At 49.4% G+C, this 21,430-nt stretch overlaps 1 protein-coding gene across 1 annotated transcript; it reads right to left on the reverse strand.

Moving 5' to 3' along the window:
* Nucleotides 1-11,607: 11,607 nt before the first annotated feature.
* On the reverse strand, nt 11,608-21,372 carry JMJD6 (jumonji domain containing 6, arginine demethylase and lysine hydroxylase). The gene is made up of 7 exons (XM_054278791.1): nt 21,112-21,372; nt 19,983-20,371; nt 16,587-16,873; nt 15,207-15,342; nt 14,952-15,090; nt 13,820-13,947; nt 11,608-12,203 (listed from the first exon to the last, which is right to left on the reverse strand). Exons 1-7 carry the CDS (start codon nt 21,238-21,240, stop codon nt 12,167-12,169), a joined length of 1,245 nt encoding a protein of 414 aa, XP_054134766.1. The 5' UTR covers nt 21,241-21,372; the 3' UTR covers nt 11,608-12,166.
* Nucleotides 21,373-21,430: the final 58 nt, after the last annotated feature.

Genomic DNA, 21,430 nt, shown 5'->3' on the forward strand with positions numbered 1-21,430 from the left:
GGGTGCGCGGGCAGCGCTCGGCCGGCGGCGGGGCTGGGCCGGCTCTCGGCCGGCTTTACCGGCGTCATCGCCGGCCCTGCCCACCCCCGGCCCCCCCGGCACCGGGCCCGGCACCCACCGCTCCCTCCGAGCCCGCAGCCCGGCCCGGCCCCGCTCCCCGCCCGCGGCCACCGCAGCCAGGGTGGGATTTGGGAAGGGGCGGCCAGAGGGGAAGGCTCGGGATGCTCTGCTTGATGCGAGTCCGGCTTGGGACAAGGGGATCTTTCATTAGACACTGCTTTACATCCACAAAGTCATTCCCAAACTAGAATCATTTACATTGGAAAAGACTTCTAGGATGATAACCCCTGTCAGTGGATAAATTGTTCCTAATACCCAATCTAAACCTCCCCTGGCGCAACTTGAGGACATTTCCTCTTGTCCTGTCAGTCGTTAACAGATCCCATTCGAACAACGGGAAGGTTTCGGTCTCCCGGGATGTTCCCTCACCCAGGGCTCGGTGAGCTCGGACGCGCCGGGGTGTTGTCTGGTCTCCGGGAAAAGTTTAATGAGCATTTGCACCTTGTTAGCCCTTGGCTGGGTAGCGGAGGGGCTGGCAGGGCCGGGAAGGCTGTCCTGGCTCCCCTGGGTGAGCAGCATCTGGCAGCACATCCATGCCAAGCTCCAGAGCATCACTCCACCTTCCCCAGGAGCTGCAGGGACATCAGTGCCATCAACTGCTGGAATACCCACCAGGTAAAGCTGGTACCGAGAGCAGCTGGGCTGCCAGAGCCTCCCCTCGAGCATTTTGCTGAAAAACAGGAGACTGAAAAACCAGGATGTGTCCAAAAGCCATCACAAACTGGCAAGCAGAGTGGCCGAGGAGTTGTCAGGTTCCCCCAGACTCTGCCTCTGAGGATTTCCTGCCCCTTGAGACTGCTGGGAGGATTAGCCAACCTTTCACAAAGCAGGCTGAAATTAGAAGGCCTAAACTATTCCTGCCAGGGTGAAACCAGCACGGAGCAGGATGCACATGGGGGGAGCACACATGGAATTCACCCCGGAAAGTTTCTCCTATGGGAAAAGGCTCCGGAGATACCACCCGGAGCAGAGTTTTTTTATTGACGGACCAAAGACAAAACTCAAACAAAGACAGGATTAAATCTCCGGGTGGGAGGAAGGAAGTGGAGCCATGATCCTCCCTGCGTTTGTCTTTATTGGTAATCCTATCAGGCAGGCAATCGTTAGTATGGATAATTGTATTCTTAGCAACAACCAAGCACGGTACTTAGCTCCCCTTCTCCCGCAGAGCTTTGCATTTCCTGGCTCTCCATCGTCAGAGCTGCTCTAGAGCTCAGCCAAATCACCCAGAGATTGGCAGCTTTGGTTCAGCAGCTTTTCCATGCGTGTTTGGTCCCCTCTGCCCCCTGCTTGCCCTAATCCCAGTAGCCCTGAAGGCACCATCCCGAGTCCAGGGCATCTCTTGCTTTCAGAGGCTCCCTCTGAGCCCTGGAAATGGCTCATGGCCAGAGACAGAAGCAGGGTGGGGAAGTTCCAGGGTCTGGGTCCTTGCTCCTGTGCTCATGTGGACTGTCAGTTTGGGGCACAAAGAGGAATTCTGGGTGAGATGAGGGAAACTGGGCACTGGGAGCTGCTAATAGGGTGACACGGGGTGTTTAGGTGTTACATTTCCAGCTGTCACAGCGCCCTTAATTGCTGCCAACACCCAGGACACCTCCTGCTCTTTCTCCTGGCAGTGTAAATTTTCCACAGCTCTTGGTTGGAAGTGTGTTGGAGGGTGTTTGCCCGCTCAGGAATGCAGCAGCATGTGGCTTGCATTAACCCAGCACGGAGACAGAGCACTTCAGCCAGCACCCTCCGGAGCAGGATTTATCACTGCCTTAAAATAAGAGAAGCTGGTCCTGACAGCTTCTCCAGGGGTTGGAATGCCTGACAAGGGAATCAACAGGAGCTTCACAGGTGCTCAACAGCAGCAGCTCCTGGCTCTGGACCTGCAGCAATTCCCTCTCAGGTTGCTGGAACCTGCAGCACGCACAGGAATTATGAGAGATGCTGGGTTTGGGTGTCTGTGAAAAACAACACTCCTGGTCTTGAGAGCAACAGGCAGGAGCAGCAAGGACGTGTCTGCCAGAAGAGCTGCTCTAACTCAGCCAAACTCATGCAGTAACGAGGTCACAGGATCAGCAACAGAGCTCAGCTCCCTGTGTCCACACTAGGGGTGAGAGCTCCTGCAGAATGTGACCTGATGGGGATGATCCCCCGAGCAGAATTCGGGCTCAGCAGGTCCTGTGTGACACCAGCTTGGCCCCTCCATGGCTCTGCAGAGGGAACTGATGGAGTAAACTCGGCCTGGTGCCTGGCCAGAGCTCTTGCTGGGAGGCACAGAGATATCTCTGGGGCTCCCCTATTAATTTATAAGGCACGACTGGTGTCACAGACATCTTTTATGAAAAATCCTTTCCTTAGGATTTTTCCTCCTGAGAAGCTGAGAAGCCTCAGGAACAAAATGTAAACAATGATTATCTGCTGCTGTGGAATGCAACAGGTGCATCTGTGATTGGTCTGATGTGGTTGTTTGTAATTAATGGCCAATCACAGTCAGCTGGCTTGGACAGAGAGTCCAAGCCACAAGCTTTTGTTATCACTCTTTCTTTTTTTAGTCTTAGCTAGCCTTCTGATGAAGTCTTGTCTTCTATTCTTTTAGTATAGTTTTAATATAATATATATCATAAAACAATAAATCAAGCCTTCTGAAACATGGAGTCAGATCCTCGTCTCTTCCTTCATCTTAGGACCCCTGTGAACACGGTCACAGACTGGTGCCTCCAGCTTCATCTTGTACGGGAGGGGATGGATTCACACTCCCTCCCAGGCAGGGACCCCCAGGAAAGAGGAGCTCGGGCTCTGCTGGCAGGGGGGGCTCGGGAGGGGTCCCTGGGCACGGCACCCCCGGCCAGGCTCGGGCTGAGCCCGCAGCGGCAGCAGCTGGAGCGCGCTGCCCTCTCTCGGGAGGAGAACGGCCCTGCAGCGCCCGGGACAGCCGGGGACGGCTGGGGACAGTCCCTGAGAGCTCCGGCAGAGCAGGGTTTAGACCCCAAGAGCCCAGGACGGGTAGGAGGGGGTGGCCGGGAACGGTCCCCGAGAGCTCCGGGCGGGCAGGGAATGGTCCCCAGGAGTCTCGGGAGGGGAGGGCAGGGATGGCCGGGAAGGGCTTCCCCAGAGCCCAGTCTGGGCAGGGGATGGCTGGAAACTGCTCCCCGAGAGCCCCGGGCAGGCAGGGGATAGACCCTGAGAGTCCCTGCAGAGCAGGGGACAGTCCCCAGAGCCCCGGACGGGCAGGGGACAGGCCCCGAGAGCCCCGGGCTGGCTGGGTGCGGTCCCTAGAGCCCGGGGCAGGGACAGGGGTCAGGCCCCGAGAGCCCCGGGCTGGCTGGGTCCGGTCCCCGAGAGCCCCGGACGGGCAGGGGACAGTTCCCGAGAGCCCCGGGCTGGCTGGGTGCGGTCCCCAGAGCCCCGGCCCCGCACAGAAGCCGCTTTCACACGGCTGCCAGCTCCGGGCCGGGCGGGGGAGCCAAGGGCAGCAGCAGCAGCTGAGGAGCTTTGCCAACAAAGGGGGATTCAGGAGAACCGCGGCGACAACTGCTCCGGGAACAGCCCCGGCATGGAAATGCTGCGAATCCGCCTGGGGACGGACTGGGCCGGGCTGAGCCGGGCTGGCTCCTGCTGCCCGGGCACTGCGGGACCACAGCCACCCTCCCAGGATCCAGGAATGGGCTGTGGGACATCGGGAGAGCCTCTACAGGCACACAAAGATCTGATCCGACACAGCACACGTTCTCAGTGTCCTGTACACCCGGGAGCTGCACAGGCAGGTGCTGTTCTGAGCTCCTCTGTGTCCCTCCCACCCAAGGCCAGGAGGTCACTGAGCTCCAATATCCGCCTCCGCATCCCAGCCACAACCCGAGTGTGGCTCCACAAGCCCCCGTGCAGTGAGGTGTGCAGATACACGCTGGTTTCTGAGAGGAAAATTCAGGATTTTATGTTCCCAGATCCTCCCAGAACCCATTTCCCCTCACATAAAGTCTGAACACAGACCAGTGTTATAACTGCTCCAAACTTGGATTATTTCTGCAAGCCCCAGTCAGGCTCCCAGTCATGGATGCCACTTTTTCCTTGCCAAGAACACATCCCTCTCCATTCTGATGCCAGAAATGAGAAGCTATCCCAAGAAATGCCTCTGTACTCGCTGTTCTTCTGGCTTGCAGGTCACTCCCCTACCTGGCTGGCTTCTCATTTGCTTTTTGTACATCTGGCTGTGTTCTGGCTCAGGGATATTTGGGTTCAATTCACAAATAGGTCAGCCCAGGGGTGGGGATGGCTGTACCTTGCTTCAGTGATCCAACCCAAGAGCTCTCCTGGAAGCATTTGTTTTAGACCTTCTCCCTAAGCTCCTGTCACTTCCCCCTCTGCTCTCACCCATGCAGCTTTTCCAACAACTTCATTCATTTTACAATCTAATCCCTGACCCAGGGCAGGCTCTGAGTTGGTTTTGAGGGTCTTCAAAGTCTTCAAGCAGCACAACTGGCCTTGCCCTTGACAGCACAGTGACACAAGCTGATATTCCAAAAGCTCCTGGATCCTGGCAGCCATTCCAGCCCCAGCTGCAGTGCAGCAGCTGAGCAATGACACAGCCTTGGGTGTGAACAAGGCAGTGCTGCAGAGAAAAGCCCAGTGCAGCTCTCCCTGTCAGCACAGCTGGGACAGGCAGGACACTGCTGCTGCTGCTCCAGCTGCCCTGCCCTCCTCCTGCCCTGGGCAGGCTGCAGGATCTGTTCCAGGATTTGTTCCAGGACAGGACACAGTCACAGGCATCACACACACAAGGGACATGGAATGGTTATTTCCCTCTGAACACATTCCCAACCAGCTCTACCTGTCTTGATCCACACTTCTCCAGAACCACAGGAGGTGAAGCCCCACAGAGGAGTCTTTGTGTGCCTTGAAGGAAAAAAAATGTGCTGCAAGCCTGTTCATTCAACTCCAAACCAGTCTTAAAGCATGCAGCAGCTCAGTGCCACGCCTGGCACTGCAGGAGGACACAGCCCTGCTCCATGACTTGCTCTCCAGCTGCCACAAAATAAAAGGCAGGAGTTATTTGCTTCTGCATCAGGCTGGAGGGAAGGAGCAGGAATATTGGCAAAGTATCAGTGTGTCATCCTCCTTGGTGAAATGAAATTGCAGCTGTCACAAAAAGAAAGATGTGTAGATAAATCAAGAGGAATAAAAATAAATCAAATCCTGATTGCAAAACCACAGAGGGACTGCAGGAGGTACCAGCAATACCTACAAATGAGGAAGAATGGTGAAGTTGTCTCTAAATTGCCTCTCCAGACTGAAAATCAAGAGAGATCAATTATAAAAGCATTTCTACAGTGGCTGTACAGTTTTTAGCCACCATTAACTTGCAGCATTTTCTGGAATTGGGGCTTGTTAAATGCCAGGCATGGACACACCCAGAGCATCCACAAGGAGAGGAGGGGCTCATCTGCTAATTGTGCATTGAGCTGGGCATGGGGAGAGCTGCTGAAGGGCAACTGGAAAGGAGGAAAAAAATGCTTTATAGGTGACACTAAAGAAGAAGAATGTTTCCAGCAGTGTCTGGGAAGGGGAGGACAGAGGTTTATGTGGAAATGGGTGAATTGCCTGTCTGCATTTACTCTTCAATGTGTTTCATTCTACAATATATTGCTATAAATATTTCAAAAGCCTCAGGGCTGCTGTCCCACACTCTGTTCCAGCTTATTTACCTACAGTCACTGCTTTCAACAACTCTCACTGACAAAACATGCAAGTTCTCCCATCTCCCCAGCCCTTGTTCCACCTCACAGCCAGGCTCCTTGAGGCAGCTCTGCCCCAAACCCCTCTGCTGGGAGTGCAGCCCTTGCACAGAGCCCCTCTGCACTGTGGGGCTTATTTAGAATCATGGAATCACAGAATGGGTTGGGTTGGAAGAGACCTTAAAGCTCCTCCTGTTCTACCCCTGCCATGGGCAGGGACACTTTCCATGATCCCAGGCTGCTCCAAGCCCCTTCCACCCTGGCCTGGGACATTTCCAGGAATGAGGCAGCCACAGCTTCTCAGGGCAACCTGTGCCAGGGCCCCACCACCCTCACAGGGAAGAATTTCATCCTAATATCAAGCTAAACCTACTCCCTGTCAGTTTGAAGCCATTCCCCTTGTCCCGTCACTCCAGGCCCTTGTAAAATGTCTCTCTCCATCTTTGTGGGAGGTTCCCTCCCTTGGAGACTTCTTCAGGCTGGACAATCCCATTTCTCTCAGCCTTTCCTCATGGCAGAAGTGCTCCATCCCTCTGATCACCATGGTGGGCATCCCAAAGCAGACACCTGGAAGGTGAAACCCCCTCCTGGCAGTGTGAGGTGGCACCAGAAACACAACACAGAAACCTCTTGTGACAGAGACTGGGGAGGCCAGGGCAGGGCCAAAGGGCAGTGGGACAGTCTGGTAACAAACCTAAATTCACCTCCCAGAGCCAGGACAACCCCAGCAGCTCCCAAACCCCAGCCCAGCACAGATGGGCAAACCCTCAAGCATCCCCAGAGCTGTTCCCAGCACAATTAACAGAGGTGCACACCTGTAAGGTTTTTTCATATCATCACAGTATGAAAGAAAGTGACAGGATAATGCAAAATAATTGTTTTTATTTAAAATAAAAAGCAAAACCACAATCATCCGAACAAGACAAGTATCCCAGCTCTGCTGGATGGGTGATAAAAGCAGCTGAGGGCAGTGGCAGGGTTTGGAGCTGACAGTGGGACTGTCACACAGATGGGTAACACTTTCCTTTCCCCTCTGCAAGGGGGATGCCAAAAACCTCCCAGTTACAATGTGCCCACAGAGGCATTCCAGGCTGGATTCAGCCAACAGTCTCATTTCCCAGCCCACAGTGGCTGGGGACTCAAGGAGAGCAGAGGTTAACTATGAAAGAGGCTGCTGTCTTTCCTTGAAGCATTTGGAGAGGTTTGATGTAACTGAGAAGACAAACTGGAGCCAGCACAGCAGCTTGAGAGGGGAAGAAGCTCTGCCAGAGGCTCCTGGGTGTCACCTGCTCCCACAGCACTTGTGCAGGAACAGCTGCTGGCACTGCTGCCCCTTGCCCACATTTGTGGCTCTGATGGAGTGCTGGATCATTTCCTCCTGAACTCTCCCAGCCTGTGGCCGTCACCAGGCTCTGAAGCACAGGCAGAGCTCCTAAATCCCATCACCCTTCCTGGAGCAGGCACTGTGACAATGACACCCAGCCCGAGGCTCTCTGCCATCCCTGGGGAACGGAGCAGTGAGGCAGAGCTGTGCTGCTGCTCTGGGGCTTGAGGAAATGAGGAAATCTCCTCAAGGAAATGAGGGGTGCACAGGGTGCTGCACCAGCTGCATCCAGGGCCTCCAGAGTACAAAAGCAGCAGGGTTGGAACAAGAGACAAGGATGTCCCAGGAAGCACAAGCCTGGAGAAATGAGAGCACAGAGCCCACTGTCCCCAGCCAGCTTCCCATAGAGTGAGGCACAAAGGGAGCACAGTTTTTAACTGTTCCTCCCTCAGCCAGCCTGGGAAGCACCAGCTCCCCCCATTCCTGTAAGGCCAGAGAAGCTGACTCCCTGATGAGAAAATTGCATCTCCTCCCATTTAAAACCAGATCCTGCTCTAGCAGGACCCCCTGTTTAGAGCAGGCCATGGAACAGCAACAGCTCAACCCTGGTGAAAACAGCAAGTCTTGTTCTGCTACAATTTGTGTACCACACAGCAATTCTGGAAGGGCCACCACAGAACACCACGTGGCCAAGAGTGTTGAACAACATCCCCACTGTTTTCTGCTACAAAAAGCTCCCACCAGGCTCAGAAGGCTCAGGATGAATGGAACATTTTTGTGGGTGGATGGCTCCAAAGCATCTTACACAGCAACTGCAGTTCAGCCTCACAACAGCCCTGTGAGGTAGGGATCTTCCTCACTGCTCAAAGACTCCCCAAAGTGGCTCAGGCAAAAGCCAGAAGTGGAAGAACTGGAGATCCCAGAGTCCTGATTGCCAGGTAAGCCTGCACAGACACTGTTTCACAGCAGGGAGTGCCCTGTGGAGCAGTCAGGAGAGGGCTGCTGGTATCCTGATGTCTGCTGCAAACATGCTGCTTTTCTGTGAGGGCTGTCACACCACCACAGGCTTCCCCTGGGATTGCTTTATTTCACACTATGGAAGAGCTGACAGGCATGGCAGAATGCTCTGCACACTGCATCCTGCCCCTGTGCTTCTAGAGGCAGAGGTGTGGCTTTCCCAGCACAGCCATCAGGGTTTCACATTGGATTTCAGACTGTGCAAAGTGTGTCAAATGCAGCTGCAGCTCACTGAGGGCTGCCCAGCCACCAGAGAGGAAGGGACAGCTCTGCAAGGACTGTGACAGAGCTGAGCATTGTGAGCCTTCACCTCTGCAGGCCCCACATGATCCCAAAAGGCAGCAGCTGCAGACAGCTCTGAGAGGACACACACAGTCTGTGCAGGCTCCCAGGCTGTTCAGCCTTGGCCAGAAATGCCAGGAGTTGGAGAAGTTGGAGGATTTTTTAAAGTGATCTTGTGGAAGAATCTGCAGTGGCTACAGAGCAAGTGTGCTTGCTAATGCCTGGCTATCTAGCACAGGAAATTTGGGAGTCTGGACAGCTAAAAAATATATCAATAAAACTTCCCTTTCCCCACCACCACACTGCTCTTACTGGCACAAAAGACTCAAAAACAGAGATCCCAAAACAACATATTTAGGATTCCTTTATACAAAAGGATATGGTCCAGGAGTGTTTAAATAAGGAACAGACAAGGTTAAAAATGGATCAGAGAGCCCAGAAAAGCAACACTCCAGGTTCCACCAAACCCAACACGTTTAAGAAAGTCACAGTTGAGGCTTTAATCTCTCTTTAATTTGCTCTTTCATCAGTGCCTGGGCATTGCTGTGTGTTTCCTACATGCACAGCACTTCTGCTGACAAGTTTTCTCTCACAAAGAACAGCTGAAGTGAGTTCTGTACCCACCTCCAAGGGCTCAAAGAGCACCCCCTGAAGCAGCCCATGGGAAATTCAGATTTCCTGGCAGCACCTTCAGCCACACAGAGACACCACCAGCACAAGCCCCTGCTAACAGAACAAACCAGCAGCTCCAGAAGATCCCTTGGGGACAAGAGCTTTACCTGGCATAATACAAATGCATCCACACAGACTTAAACAACACATTGCATTTTTAAAAAGCATAAAACAACAACATGTCCCCCTCCTCAGTCCTTTAAAATTGGCACTGCATCTTTCACCAAGGTCTGAATGTACAACCTCAAAGAGAAGCCATTTGGGGATGTGGACTGCACTGGCCTGAGTGAGCCCACAGCCCCAGAAGTGTTTGGTGCTCCAAGCTCACACATGTGATCCTGCCAGAGCCAGACTTTGTCAGCAGTTGCCTTGTGCTAAACACCACACCTGAAGGATTGGAAGTACTGGCAAATGCTTTTTCCTGCCACAGTTTTTGCTGTGCAAGAAACTCCAGGATTCTCCTGCTCCACTGAGCTTCCCATCACAAGGTGCTAGTGCAGCTTTGTCACCTGTCACCCTGACAGAGTGGAAGCAGAAGGACTGCTGCTGGTTCAGGTGTTGCACCTCAGGTGTGTGCATGGAGCGCACAGATCCAAACCCCAAAAGATGCTTCAGGCTGGTGGTCACCTCTGCTGAGATTGCTTCAGTGCTTGGGGCATTCACCTTCCCTTCCTTTGCTGAACAGGGATCTTCTCTTGGAAATAAGATGAAAAAGGAAGGTGTTTACCCAGTGGAAGCAAGGTCAGGTGGCATGGGAAGAATACAGAAATGCTGCTGCCATTGTAGGGAGAAAATTCACATGGCCAAAGCTCAACTGGAGACAAAACTGGCCAGAATCGTGAGGGAAATAAAAAAGAGTTTTTTCCAATATATTAATGGCAAAAAGCAAATTAGAAATAACACTGGCCCATTCTAGGATGAGGATGGTCTCCTCACAAACAGAGTGTTTAATGTTTCTTTGCCTGTCTTCAGCACAGATGATGGACCAAAGGGGTCTCAGTGCCCTGAGCTGGAGGACTGTGACTGTGAAAATGTCCAACTTCCAGCTGACCCCAAAGCAGCAGGATCTGCTGCTCCACATGGGTGCCTGCAAATCCATGGGACCTCATGGCACTCATCTGAGAATCCTCAAGATGCTGCTGATGCCATTGCAAAACCTCTCCATGATTTTTGAGCAGTTCTGGGAATCCAGAGGGGTTCCAGCTGACTGGAAGCTGGCAAATGTCCCAGTTTTCAAAATCAAAGAGGAGGACTCTGGAAACCACAGGCCTGTCAGTGCCACTTCAGTGCTTGGCCAAATCATGGAAGAGATGACTCTGGGAAGTGCTGAGAAACACCTGGAGGACAGTGCAGGCATCAGTCACAGCCAGCACAGCTCCAGGAAGGAAAGTCCTGCTTGTTGAATCTGATCTCCTTCAGTGACAGGGTGACCCACCTCACTGATCTAGGGAAGGCAGTGGATGTCACCTCATGGATTTCAGCAAAACTTTGGGTATTGTCTCTCCCAGTGACCTTCTGGACAAACTGTGCAGCCCACAGCTGGTTAATGGTGTTCCATGAGGGGTGAGCCACTGGCCCACAGGCTGCACACAAAGGGTGACAGTGACTGGGGTGACACCAGGCTGGCACTGCTCACTGGTGGGTTCTGCAGGGCTCCATCCTCATCCCTGTGCTCTTCAACATCCTCATGAATGACTTGGACACAGGACTGGAAGAATTTTAAGTTTGCCAAAAACACTAAATTGGGAGGAGCTGTCAACTCCCTCAAGGGTAGAGAGGCCTCAACAAATTAGAGATGGGCAATCACCACCCATGAGGAGTTAGACATTCTGCACTGGGGTCTAGGAACTCCTGCTTGGTGGCAAGCTGGATCTGAGTTAGCAGTGCCCTGACACCCAGAGGGCAAACCATGTCCTGGGGACACCAGGCCCAGCATCACCAGACAGGAAAGGGAGGGGATTGTCCTGGAGTTTTGGGAACCACAACATCTAACAGACATTAAGCCATTGGAGAGCACCCAAAGGAGGCCATGAGGACGGTGAAGGGTCTGGAGGGGAACTGTATGAGGAGTGGCTGAGGTCACTTGGTCTGTTCAGCCTGGAGGAGACTGAGGTCAGACCTCATTTGGGTCTTCAGCATCCTCATGAGGGACAGCAACCAATCTCTTCACTCTTGTGACCAGTGACAGGACTCAAGGAAATGGCTGGAGCTGAGTGAGGGCAGGTTTAGGTTGGATATCACAAAAATGTTTTTCACCCCGAGGGTGGTTGGGCACTGGAACAAGCTCCCCAGGGCCATGGTCACAGCACTGAGCCTGTGTGAGCTCAGGAAGTGTCTGGACAATGCTCTTGGGCACAGGGTGGGGTTCTTGGTTTCTGTGCAGGGCCAGGAGTTGAACTCAAGGATCCTGATGGGTTCTTTCCAGGTGCCCAAATTCCAGGATTTTATGAGACACACACTTGGAAGTGGCAGCCCTGACAGCAACGCTGTCCTGCAGCAGGGTAAAACCCAAGGACTCATTTTCCACAGCTCAGTTCTTGCAGAAGCTCATTTCCTCCTTGTTCTTCCCAAAATTCTGGTGTGACATCCACCAATCATTCCAACAGGCCAAAAGGGCTGGTGTTCCTTTCCTCAAGTGTACAGGACAACATGTAAACATATGACAGTGTCAAAGCAAGGCAGGTTTTTTCCATTCACCTGCTGGTTTTAAAAAGAGTTCTTTAAAAACTGACCGTTGCCTTCCTTGCCAGTTCTGTGACCCATGAAATACTTGGCATGTCCTTACCCACAGCTGGGTTGTAGTGCAGGGGTCAGAGGGGACAAAGCATTGCACAAAGGACACAGTTGGGGTGTTCCCCTACGGGTTATTCAGGAGCCAACCTTGGACAGCACGAAACGAAGATGTCTGGATCGAGGAAGAATAACAAAAACTTAAGGAGTGTGAGAAACAGAAGCAGGAGGGAGTAGGACAGAGCTGGCTGGCTGCTAACAGAGCTTCCATCAGCAGCTGCCTCTGGGTAGGTGGTGTTATCCCTCAGGGGTAGCTGCGGCCTCCACAAGATTCCCTAATCCTGTCAAAAAAAGGTACAACTGCCTTTAAGCATTCCCCTTGGATCAGGGCACAAGATCCCAGCATGCAGATTCATCTCAGGCTTATTCTGCCTCCAGCATTGCATGAGCAAGGTTAAGATTTCATGTTTGGAAGCATTTCTAGCAACTAAGCCATCACACAGCTGGAACAGAACGCCCATCCACCCTCACAGAGTGACACAATCAACATATGGGAGGCAGAACAGTGAAACCCAGAAAGCAAATAGTCTAAGCAAGGTGCTAATTTTCAATATTTAGGGTATTCATTTCAAAATTTGAATGGCAAATAATTTAAAAGTGCATGAGTTTTTCAGAAGAACAGATCTGCATTGTGATCTGCGTTTTTACAGCTTTCATTTTAAACCAGGGCCTGCATTAAAGGTTTGTTCTCTCCTGCTGCTCATTCCCTGAAGTCACACTGGCTGCCAAAATGGGATTTGACAATGTCATAACAAGCAAAGTGTAGAAACCTCCAGGGCAAAATAAGCAACCAGTACAGTTCTCCCCAACCTTTAATGATGCTCTGTACTTGTAATTCAATTGTATTCAGTTATGAGCAACTGCAGGGAACAAGAGAGCAATCCACAGGAGCACACAGGCCTCCAGGCAGTCCCACACTGGGAAGTCAGGCTGGAATCATGCTGGAATATGGACTTGCTCAGGTAAATTACTGCTGCACACCTTCTTTAGCAAGCCACACACCAAGCCACCACAGCACTTGCCTCCATGCCAAACCTGGAGCACCCAAGAGCTCAAGAGCTGGCCAGCACTCTAATGCAGGCAGGCAGCCAACCCAGCAGCACTGGTTAACCAAGCTGCAAGGAATTTGCTTAAGAATTTTGGCAGGCCTCTGCTATATGAGAAAAATGCTTCATTTAGCAAAGAATGTTTAAGTTCTTCCCTGCAGTATATCCCAGATTCTCAGTGTTCCACTCTTTTTAACCTCGCCTGTCCAGAGAACTGCTTTCCTCAGCAACTTTACCCCAAGCATAACTACCCTTGATTTTGCAATATTAATGTTGTCTCCTTCCACACTGACTGAAACTTGCTCAATATTTATGTATTTATTTATTTATTTAAAATGTAAACACAGACATTTGGAATTTAGGATGAATTTTGTCTTTAACAGATTAAAGCAGTGGAATAAATTGAAATAGTTCAGGCAGCAGTAAGAGAAACCATACAACTACTTGAAGGTTTTCTGTTTGAACAAGACATTGAAATCTGAGTGCTGCCTGATCATTCTTCATCTTTAAATATTCACTACTCATTTGTGCTCTCTGAAGAGCAGTTTATAACATCCCACCTCTCTCATTAAACAAAGATAAAATCAAACCCTCTCATCTATTAAAAGAGACAACTAGGAAAAGCAATAAGACTGTTTATTAAATAAAACCCCCTGATTTTTAAAAAGAAAACATCAATAATCTTAGTTTGCTGTTTGGAACAATTAAAATAATTCACGGAGGGACTACACCACCTTGTAAATGGGCAGTGGGAATATACTGTAAGGAATAAGGAATCCCCTATGTGAAGTGTGCCAGCTTTCCCTTGTATGTCCTGTGCTTGTTTAAACCCAACAGCTGCCCTGGGTCACCTGGAGGAGCTGCGCTCTTTGCTCACGCAGTCGTCCTGGGAAGTTGTGTCCCCGTTCCCCATCATCCCGCACGTCCTCCGCTTCTTCCTGCGGTGCATCATCCCCTCAGTCTCAGAGCCAGAGTCACACTGCAGGATGGAAAAATGAAACCACAACTCAGAGGAACCTCAACAACTGTCTGTGCTGTGCAATTCACCACAAGTTCTTTGAGCTCAGCAACCCTGAACGTGCTGTTTTAGGCTGGACGCACCAAGGAAATTTTAAATTAAGCATTTAAAAGTCAGGAATAGAGATGTTTTTGGATTTCGTCACTGGGTGAAGCTGACTTGAGGCAAGACAATTAATGTGCTCCTATTGGTCCCTAGAAGGACCTCTGTCACAGACACATTTTCTGAAAAATCTTTTCCTTAGGATTTTTTCTCCTGAGAAGCCTCAAGAACAAAATGTAAACATTGATTATCTGCTGCTGTGGAATGCAACAGGTGCATCTGTGATTGGCCCATGTTATTTGTTTCTAATTAATGGCCAATCACAGTCAGCTGGCTTGGACTCTCTGTCCAAGACCAAAGCCTTTGTTATCATTCTTTCTTCTTCTATTCTTAGCCAGCCTTCTGATGAAATCCTTTCTTCTATTCTTTAGTATAGTTTTAATATAATATATATCATAAAATAATAAATCAAGCCTTCTGAAACATGGAGTCAGATCCTCATCTCTTCCCTCATCCTAAGACCCCTGTGAACACAGTCACAGACCTCATCTTCCAAGAGAAGACTTTGGCTTCTGAAGGATTTAGGTGTTGACAAGAGTCCCATGTCATAACTGACCTGTTTTGCATTTTTTTCCCCTCTCCCAATTTTTAGAACATTCACTTTGCAGCTATTTTCCACAAGCTAAATGAGTGACAGATTCATATATAATATAGACATGGATCAAACAGATTGAATCCATTTAGCAACGTGAAGAGAGGCCACACCAAACAGAACCTGCTAAAATCACAGTCTCCTCCACCATGTAGATGGATTTAGCTGCTTTCTATTAATTTATTCCATATGGCATGAATATAAGAATGAAGGCATGTTAAAACAATGTAAATGCAAAATATGGATCATCTATTGCAGCAAAAAGCATTACCTCTGAATCAGAGTCTGAGGAGCTGGAACTTGATGAACTGGAAGAATCACTAGAACTGTCAGAAGCAATACCAGTAGATTCCTGCAGGTCAACTGAATCAGCCAAGGCTGCCAATTCAGGATGCTCCTGCTTTAGGATCCTAAATACAGTTCAAATTTCAGGGTTAGCCTTTGAATTGTAACACTGCACATTAATGAGTATTTTAGGTTTTGTTTTCAATGGAGAACATACAAAGAAAGGCACTGAATCTCTTACCTGTACCATTTCCGTGACAGTTTGGGTCTTCCTCTCACTGTCTTGTGCCACACCACTGGGAAGTTGGTACAACTAGCAAAGTTTTGTGTGATGGCAATAGTTGTGTCAAGATTGAGGACTACGTGCCACCAGCCACCTAAAACACAACACCAGTGACCATTGGTGGCTGCCTGGCAGAGAGCAAGTTCAACAACAGCCAAGAACACCTTTCCCACAGTGCAGCTGGAACTGGAGCTCATCTCCCAAACCCAGGTGAGTTTTCCAACCCATTATATTTCCTGTCTTATTTCAGCTTTCACCACAGTGCCTGACAGGTTCTCCATGCTCTGACCAAATTACCCAGCTGACAGCCAGGACTAAGATGTGACCTGACAGCACCACACTGGCTGCTGACAGTTTATTTAACAGCAGCAGCCATTGTAACCCAGACTGCACAGAGCCCTTTCTGTTCAGCTGAGAGCACTTTCCACGCTGATTTTGCAAGGTTCTTATGACTACAGACTAACCTTTCATTTAAACATAGATGCAAAATTGTTTTTCCACACGGGATAAAAATAGTGGAGTTCTTACAACCCACTTAGAGGCCCAGAAAAGACTGAGGGAACAGTTTAATGGAACCTGACAGCTACAAACTCTTAACAGAAGGTACACTCAGGAGTCACTAATAAGTGCCAAGACAATCACAGGGCACCCTTCACACAACAAGTCAGCTGGATGTCAGACACAAGCAATGTGGACAGAAACTATGGGCTGTGCTGCACATAAATGATGCAAGATTCAGAGGTTACAATCTGCTACTGAACTCACCTCACCCCCACTCACAATGGGCACACAGTGTGCAGCCACTCAGAGGGAAGGGCATCTTCAGCAAAGCTTTATTTAGCTTTTGGTTTCAAATGCAAGATGAAGCATAACCATAGAGAGGTGGGTGGAAGGTGTCAGTGCATTTAAGTAGTTCATTTCCCACAGCTAAGAAAAATTCACATGCAAAACTCAGCCATGAATTTGCTCCAGCATGTATAAACTCAAACATTTTTGTCCAAGAGTTACTGGGGCTCAAACACCTCTATTATTTTATGCCCTGACAGCTTTCTATTACTGCAATTTAGTTCAGACTACAGTCCTGTGATGCTGCAATTTAAACCCCATTTGTTTTGCCATCTGTATCACATGCAATCCTATGCCACAGGTCATACAGGTTTTGTGACATTCAGGAATAACTGAACAGTCCCAGTCAAAACAAAATGAGCTCAGTTTGTTTTGTAAGAAACGCAAAAAGCTGAAACGGAAAGCTGAAATGTTCATCTCCATGACACAGGAATGTTACAAACATGCTTTTTTTTCTTCCTAGATTTCCTTCCTGGAGAGATTTGCACATACCTGGCACAAAGACTGTCTCTCCTGGTTTCTGTAAGACTTCCAGGGGTTTGAACTCGGGGGGCCAGGTGGGAAGCTGTGTCCGAGGATAGATGACATTGAACCAGGTGATGGCCTCGTCCTGCTGGTTGCCCCCCTCCTCCCGTGTCACCTTGATCAGCTCTCTGGGGGTGCTGGTTGGGAACAGGCACCAACGCTTGTGGCCCTGCACTAAGGCATTCCAGGCACTGGTGCCCAAGGGATCAATGTGAATTCCTGTTCCAGAACGAGGTGGGCCCATCACAAACCATCTGCATAGTGGGAAAAATGCTTTAGTCATAGAGCAGGCAGGTCCCTTTCTTCATGTTGGACAGAAAATTACAGCAGCTCATTGTACATTCAGTTAGAAATTAAAGTAACTACAGTTACATTTATATTCTTGATTTTGTGAAGTTCACACTGCAGCAAAAGGATATAACAGGAGTTCAACCTAAAAAACAGTATGAATTTACATTCTTGATTTTGTGAAGTTCACACTGCAGCAAAAGGATACAACATGAGTTCAACCTAAAAACCAAAATGAATTGAGACATGAATGACTGTGGGATAAGTAAGTGAAAATGAGTTTTTATGTGTCATAGCTATATTTTGTTTTAAACAGTTCTTCAATAAAATCATTATTTCAAAGTTGATGAGCATGATTAAGCCCCAACTACCTGTGTTGGGATTCTTCCTAATAAATAAAATCATTAATAAAATCATTCAATAAAATCGTGATTTCAAAATTTATGAGTATGATTAAGTCCCAACTACCTGCATTGGGATTCTTCCTAATAAATAAAATTATTAATAAAATCATTCAATAAAATCGTGATTTCAAAATTTATGAGCATGATTAAGTCCCAACTGCCTGTGTTGGGATTCTTCCTAGGGAGGGGGATTCTCCAATGGTTTTCTAGAATTTGCTGCTCAAACAGACCAGAACTGCAGAACAATGAGGAACAAAAAGCAACAACAAGGAACAGAGCAAGTTACACAACCCTGGCCTCCCTCTTCCCCTTCTGTTCATTCACAAGAGGCTTTTCATTCCAACACTTAACTACATGGAGCTTATTCTCCAGTGCCCATTCAGGATTTGAGGTTTATATTCCCACTGCCCATTTACAGGGTTTATTTCTCCCAGTGGAGAACTTTATCTACTGTACATGTTTAACTACAGCAGCACCTTCAGCTGTTCATTTTCCCTGGAAAAGAGCAGTAAGACCAGAAAAAGCAATGTGAGGTGACTTCATACCAGGCACCAAGAGAAAAAAGAAAAAGCAATAATTGTTTAACTGGCAGCAGAGAGTGCAGAAACCAACACAATCCTCCATGGTGCAGTGACAGGAGGGTGATGTCCAGCAAGAGGAATGCAAAAACAGCAAGTTCTCCATCTCCCCTTTCCAGTGCAGGTGTAAATCAAACTGGTTTTGAAGGATCATTTGTCAGCATGAATTGTAGGACTGTAAAGTTTGATTATCAAGATGATTTCTTCCTGTTTAACAAAGGAGCTGTAAACAAGCAGGTGTTTGTCATTTCTATTGCCAATTCACTCTTTAGATTCCTCTTATGCTTAGAAAGGTGATTAAACTACAGGTAGAACAGTCAAGACTTTTGTTAAGAAATCAGAAGAAATAAGACACATGAAGGTCTGTCTGAGGGCACAGACAGAAGCACTGTTCACCATCCTTTTTCTGACAATAACCCGAATCTACACACACAGGTTTTAAACTCCTTATTTAGCAACACTGTCATTTACCAGCACTTAATTTACAATGAACAAAACACAGCTTGCCCCAAGACATCAAACTTACCATTAAAAACTTCACAACTCCTAAACTCAATCTGAAAGCAAACCCCAGCTGCCTTCCTCAAATTAAAATAGCTCCTTCAGTAAATGGCTTCTAGAAATTACTGTCTTTATTTTAAAGAGGAACAATGCCAATAAAAATGTCCCAACAGCACCAATTGCTCTTTTAAGGTCTCCACACTATCACACACCTCTCAACCCAGAGATCAACCTGTAGAGGTCGTATCCTCCTCATATGATTAGCAGCACTTCTTGTCAGATTTTCAATTATGCTCTAGAAGTACTGCACACTCATTTCTGTACCTAGATGAACCCTCTAACTCCAGGAGACATTACTGTGCTCTTGTGTATCACTCAGCTCTCAAAAAAGCCTGAAAAATACCCACATTTTTCAGAAAATACAAGAAGTTTGATACCAAGATCAAGAGCAAGGAGCTCAGCAGTGCCTGTGGAGGACACAGACAGCAAAATAAATGAGACACAACCAGATTCTCTCATTCACCTCTAACTTGGGTAAATGATCTCCAGATCATTAAGTGTATCCAGTTCTACTACACCCAGAGTGGTTTTGTGTTTGACCACAGCATTGTATGTTCTTGGAAGAGAATTATGAAAAGCACTGCAAAAACACCTCCTTCAGTGATCTCAAATGGAATCAGGGTCTTGCTTCACTCCTCCAAAAGCACAACTGAACTACAGACACGTGAGAGAGTGCAAAGTGCCATTACTGATGAGCTCTTGCTCAATTTTATTTAAATAAACCACATCACAGCCTCATGGCACTCAAAGAGCAACAGGCATTGTCTGACAATTATAATGGCACTGGAAAGACTTTAATTACTTGGGAGGGTTCAACTTAAGCTCACAGTGCTATGAAGTGTCATAGTAACACAGATAAAAATGGCTTCTTACCTAGCAGCCCAAACACAAGGTTGCTGCATTTGAATTTATGAATGAAATGTCATTTCACCCTCTTCCAAGCTGAAGCAAAAATAAAGAGCTGAAAAGACCCCATAGATGTGAAATATTCTCTCTCAAAACCACCTGAAGGGGAGCTAAGAACTGGTGCCCATATTAGATCCTAATCTAACTTAAGATCTTTACCTTAAAAGGAGTGACTCATAATTAAACAAAATTCCACACTGTACATAAGCCACTGGTGCAAAACCCAGGAGCTGTTCCTGAGGTATTTAAAATTAGAACACCAGAATGCATACACAGCAAGAAACTGATCTTTACAGCTCTCAGTAACTATGTAATTTTTGAAAAAAATCTAAGAAGTGATGTAAACTGGCTTAATAAAATGAAAAAAAAACCCTTAAACCATAAACCTGCAGCAACACTGGTGGCAAAAGGAGAAATTATGATATAAATAATTTCTATTAAAAATTTATTATAAATAAAAATATGCCCTTCTCTCCTGCAGGATTACAGAGGTACATTCATTTCACAGATGATGTAAAAATATCCCTTTTTTGGGATGAGACAATCCCAAATATGAGACAATCCCAGCTATTTAGGAACAACCAATGAGCTGGAAAATACCCAGTTTTGTCTTGCTGTCACTCTACCTGTAGGGTGGCCTTCGTTTCTCCCCTGCATACTGAAACAAATCATCAGTGAAGAATTTGGGGACCTTGTAGTCCTCCAGGAGTTTCCTTCGCTTGGGATGCTCTCCATAGCTGCTGTCAAAGATGTACAGAGGGCTGTCATCACGTGTGGTTTCCATGTACTCGATGTAATATTTCATCTTCATCTTCACGGAGTAACCATCATTGTCCTCCCCACATTTGAACTTCTGGTTCCTGTACTTGCGTTTGAGCCGCTCCAGCGTCCACTTCTCCTGGGCAGACCAGCCCACCTGAGCGTTCAGCAGCACCACGGGCTTGTAAGGCTTCTCATAGCGCTCAACAAACTCCTCCACTGTTAACTGGAGTGCATCGGCCCTCTCCACGTTATCCTGTGAAACCAAGGGAGGAAAGCAGGACAGATATTAGGACAGACTGACGTCCTAGGGCTGTGCTGGCTTGTGGGGGTGCTTCACGCGTATCCTTTGCTCCACACACCACGCGGCTGTGGAGCTGCCTCTGGGTTATTTTAAGCTCCCCGAGGCTGCAGCCCCGTTTCTGCTGGCCCGCTCCCCGCACACATCAGTGACAGCCGCCGCCTGGAGCCTTGGCACAGCTCCGCACCGAGGCAGCTCCGGGGCGGAGAGGCCACCCTGCCCTGTGGTGACACATCCCCGCTGCGTGTCACTCCCTCGGGACACCGGGGAGCGCTCCTGGGAGTTGTGCGGGTGCCCGTTCCACCCCGGCGGGCCTGACCTTCCCACAGCCTCGCCACGTGGAGGGAAGAAAGTCCCGTCCCTCACCCAACCTCTCGGTGCCGCCAGCTCTGAGGCAAGCCCAGCCTCAGGCAAGGGCCCTTCCCGCCTCCCATCAGCCGTCCCGCAGCTCCTCCTTCACCTCAGGCGCTCCCGATCCCCTCAGTCGCCCTCTCCATCCCCGTTCCCTCAGGGCTCCCCGATCCCCAGCCGTGCCCCCACCCCGCTTCCCCAGCCCCCTCCGTTCCCCTCAGGTCTCTCCCCTTCCCCGCAGGACTCGCTCAGTCGCGCCCCCCTCCATTCCCAAATTCCCCCCTCTATTCTCCATTCCCAGCCTTTCATTCCTGATCCCGCTCTCTCCCCTCCGCCCGGCGCACCTTGCAGGCGGTGGGGCTGAGGGGGAAGGTCTCGCAGTAGTTGTGACGGGTCCAGTCCAGCGAGTCCTTCAGCTCGGGCCGGGCGCTGCGCTTCGCCTCACGGATCCGCTTCTTGCTCTTGTGGTTCATGGCGGCGGCGCTGGGGGCCGTCACCGCCCGCGGCCCCCGGCCCGACCCTGCAGCCGATCCCGACCCTGATCCTGATCCCGATCCCGGCCTCGCTCCGGCCGCACCTTCCAGAAATTTCACCCCGTGCCGCCGCTGTCGCCACGGCCCCGCCCCCGCCGCAGTCCCATTGGCCGGCTGCGCCCCGGCTTCC

This window comes from Melozone crissalis, unplaced genomic scaffold (genome assembly GCF_028551555.1).
Source record: "Melozone crissalis strain CALT ecotype California unplaced genomic scaffold, PUWL_Pcris_2 ptg000026l_1, whole genome shotgun sequence".
In the NCBI taxonomy this organism is placed as follows: Eukaryota; Metazoa; Chordata; class Aves; order Passeriformes; family Passerellidae; genus Melozone; species Melozone crissalis.

Coding starts and splice junctions, on each gene's coding strand:
- JMJD6 (XM_054278791.1), bottom strand. CDS start 21,240: ATGAACCACAAGAGCAAGAAGCGGATCCGTGAGGCGAAGCGCAGCGCC. Junction 15,091..15,206: donor CTGTCACGGAAATGGTACAG/GTAAGAGATTCA, acceptor AACTGTATTTAG/GATCCTAAAGCAGGAGCATC. Junction 13,948..14,951: donor CCTCAGACTCTGATTCAGAG/GTAATGCTTTTT, acceptor TCCATCCTGCAG/TGTGACTCTGGCTCTGAGAC.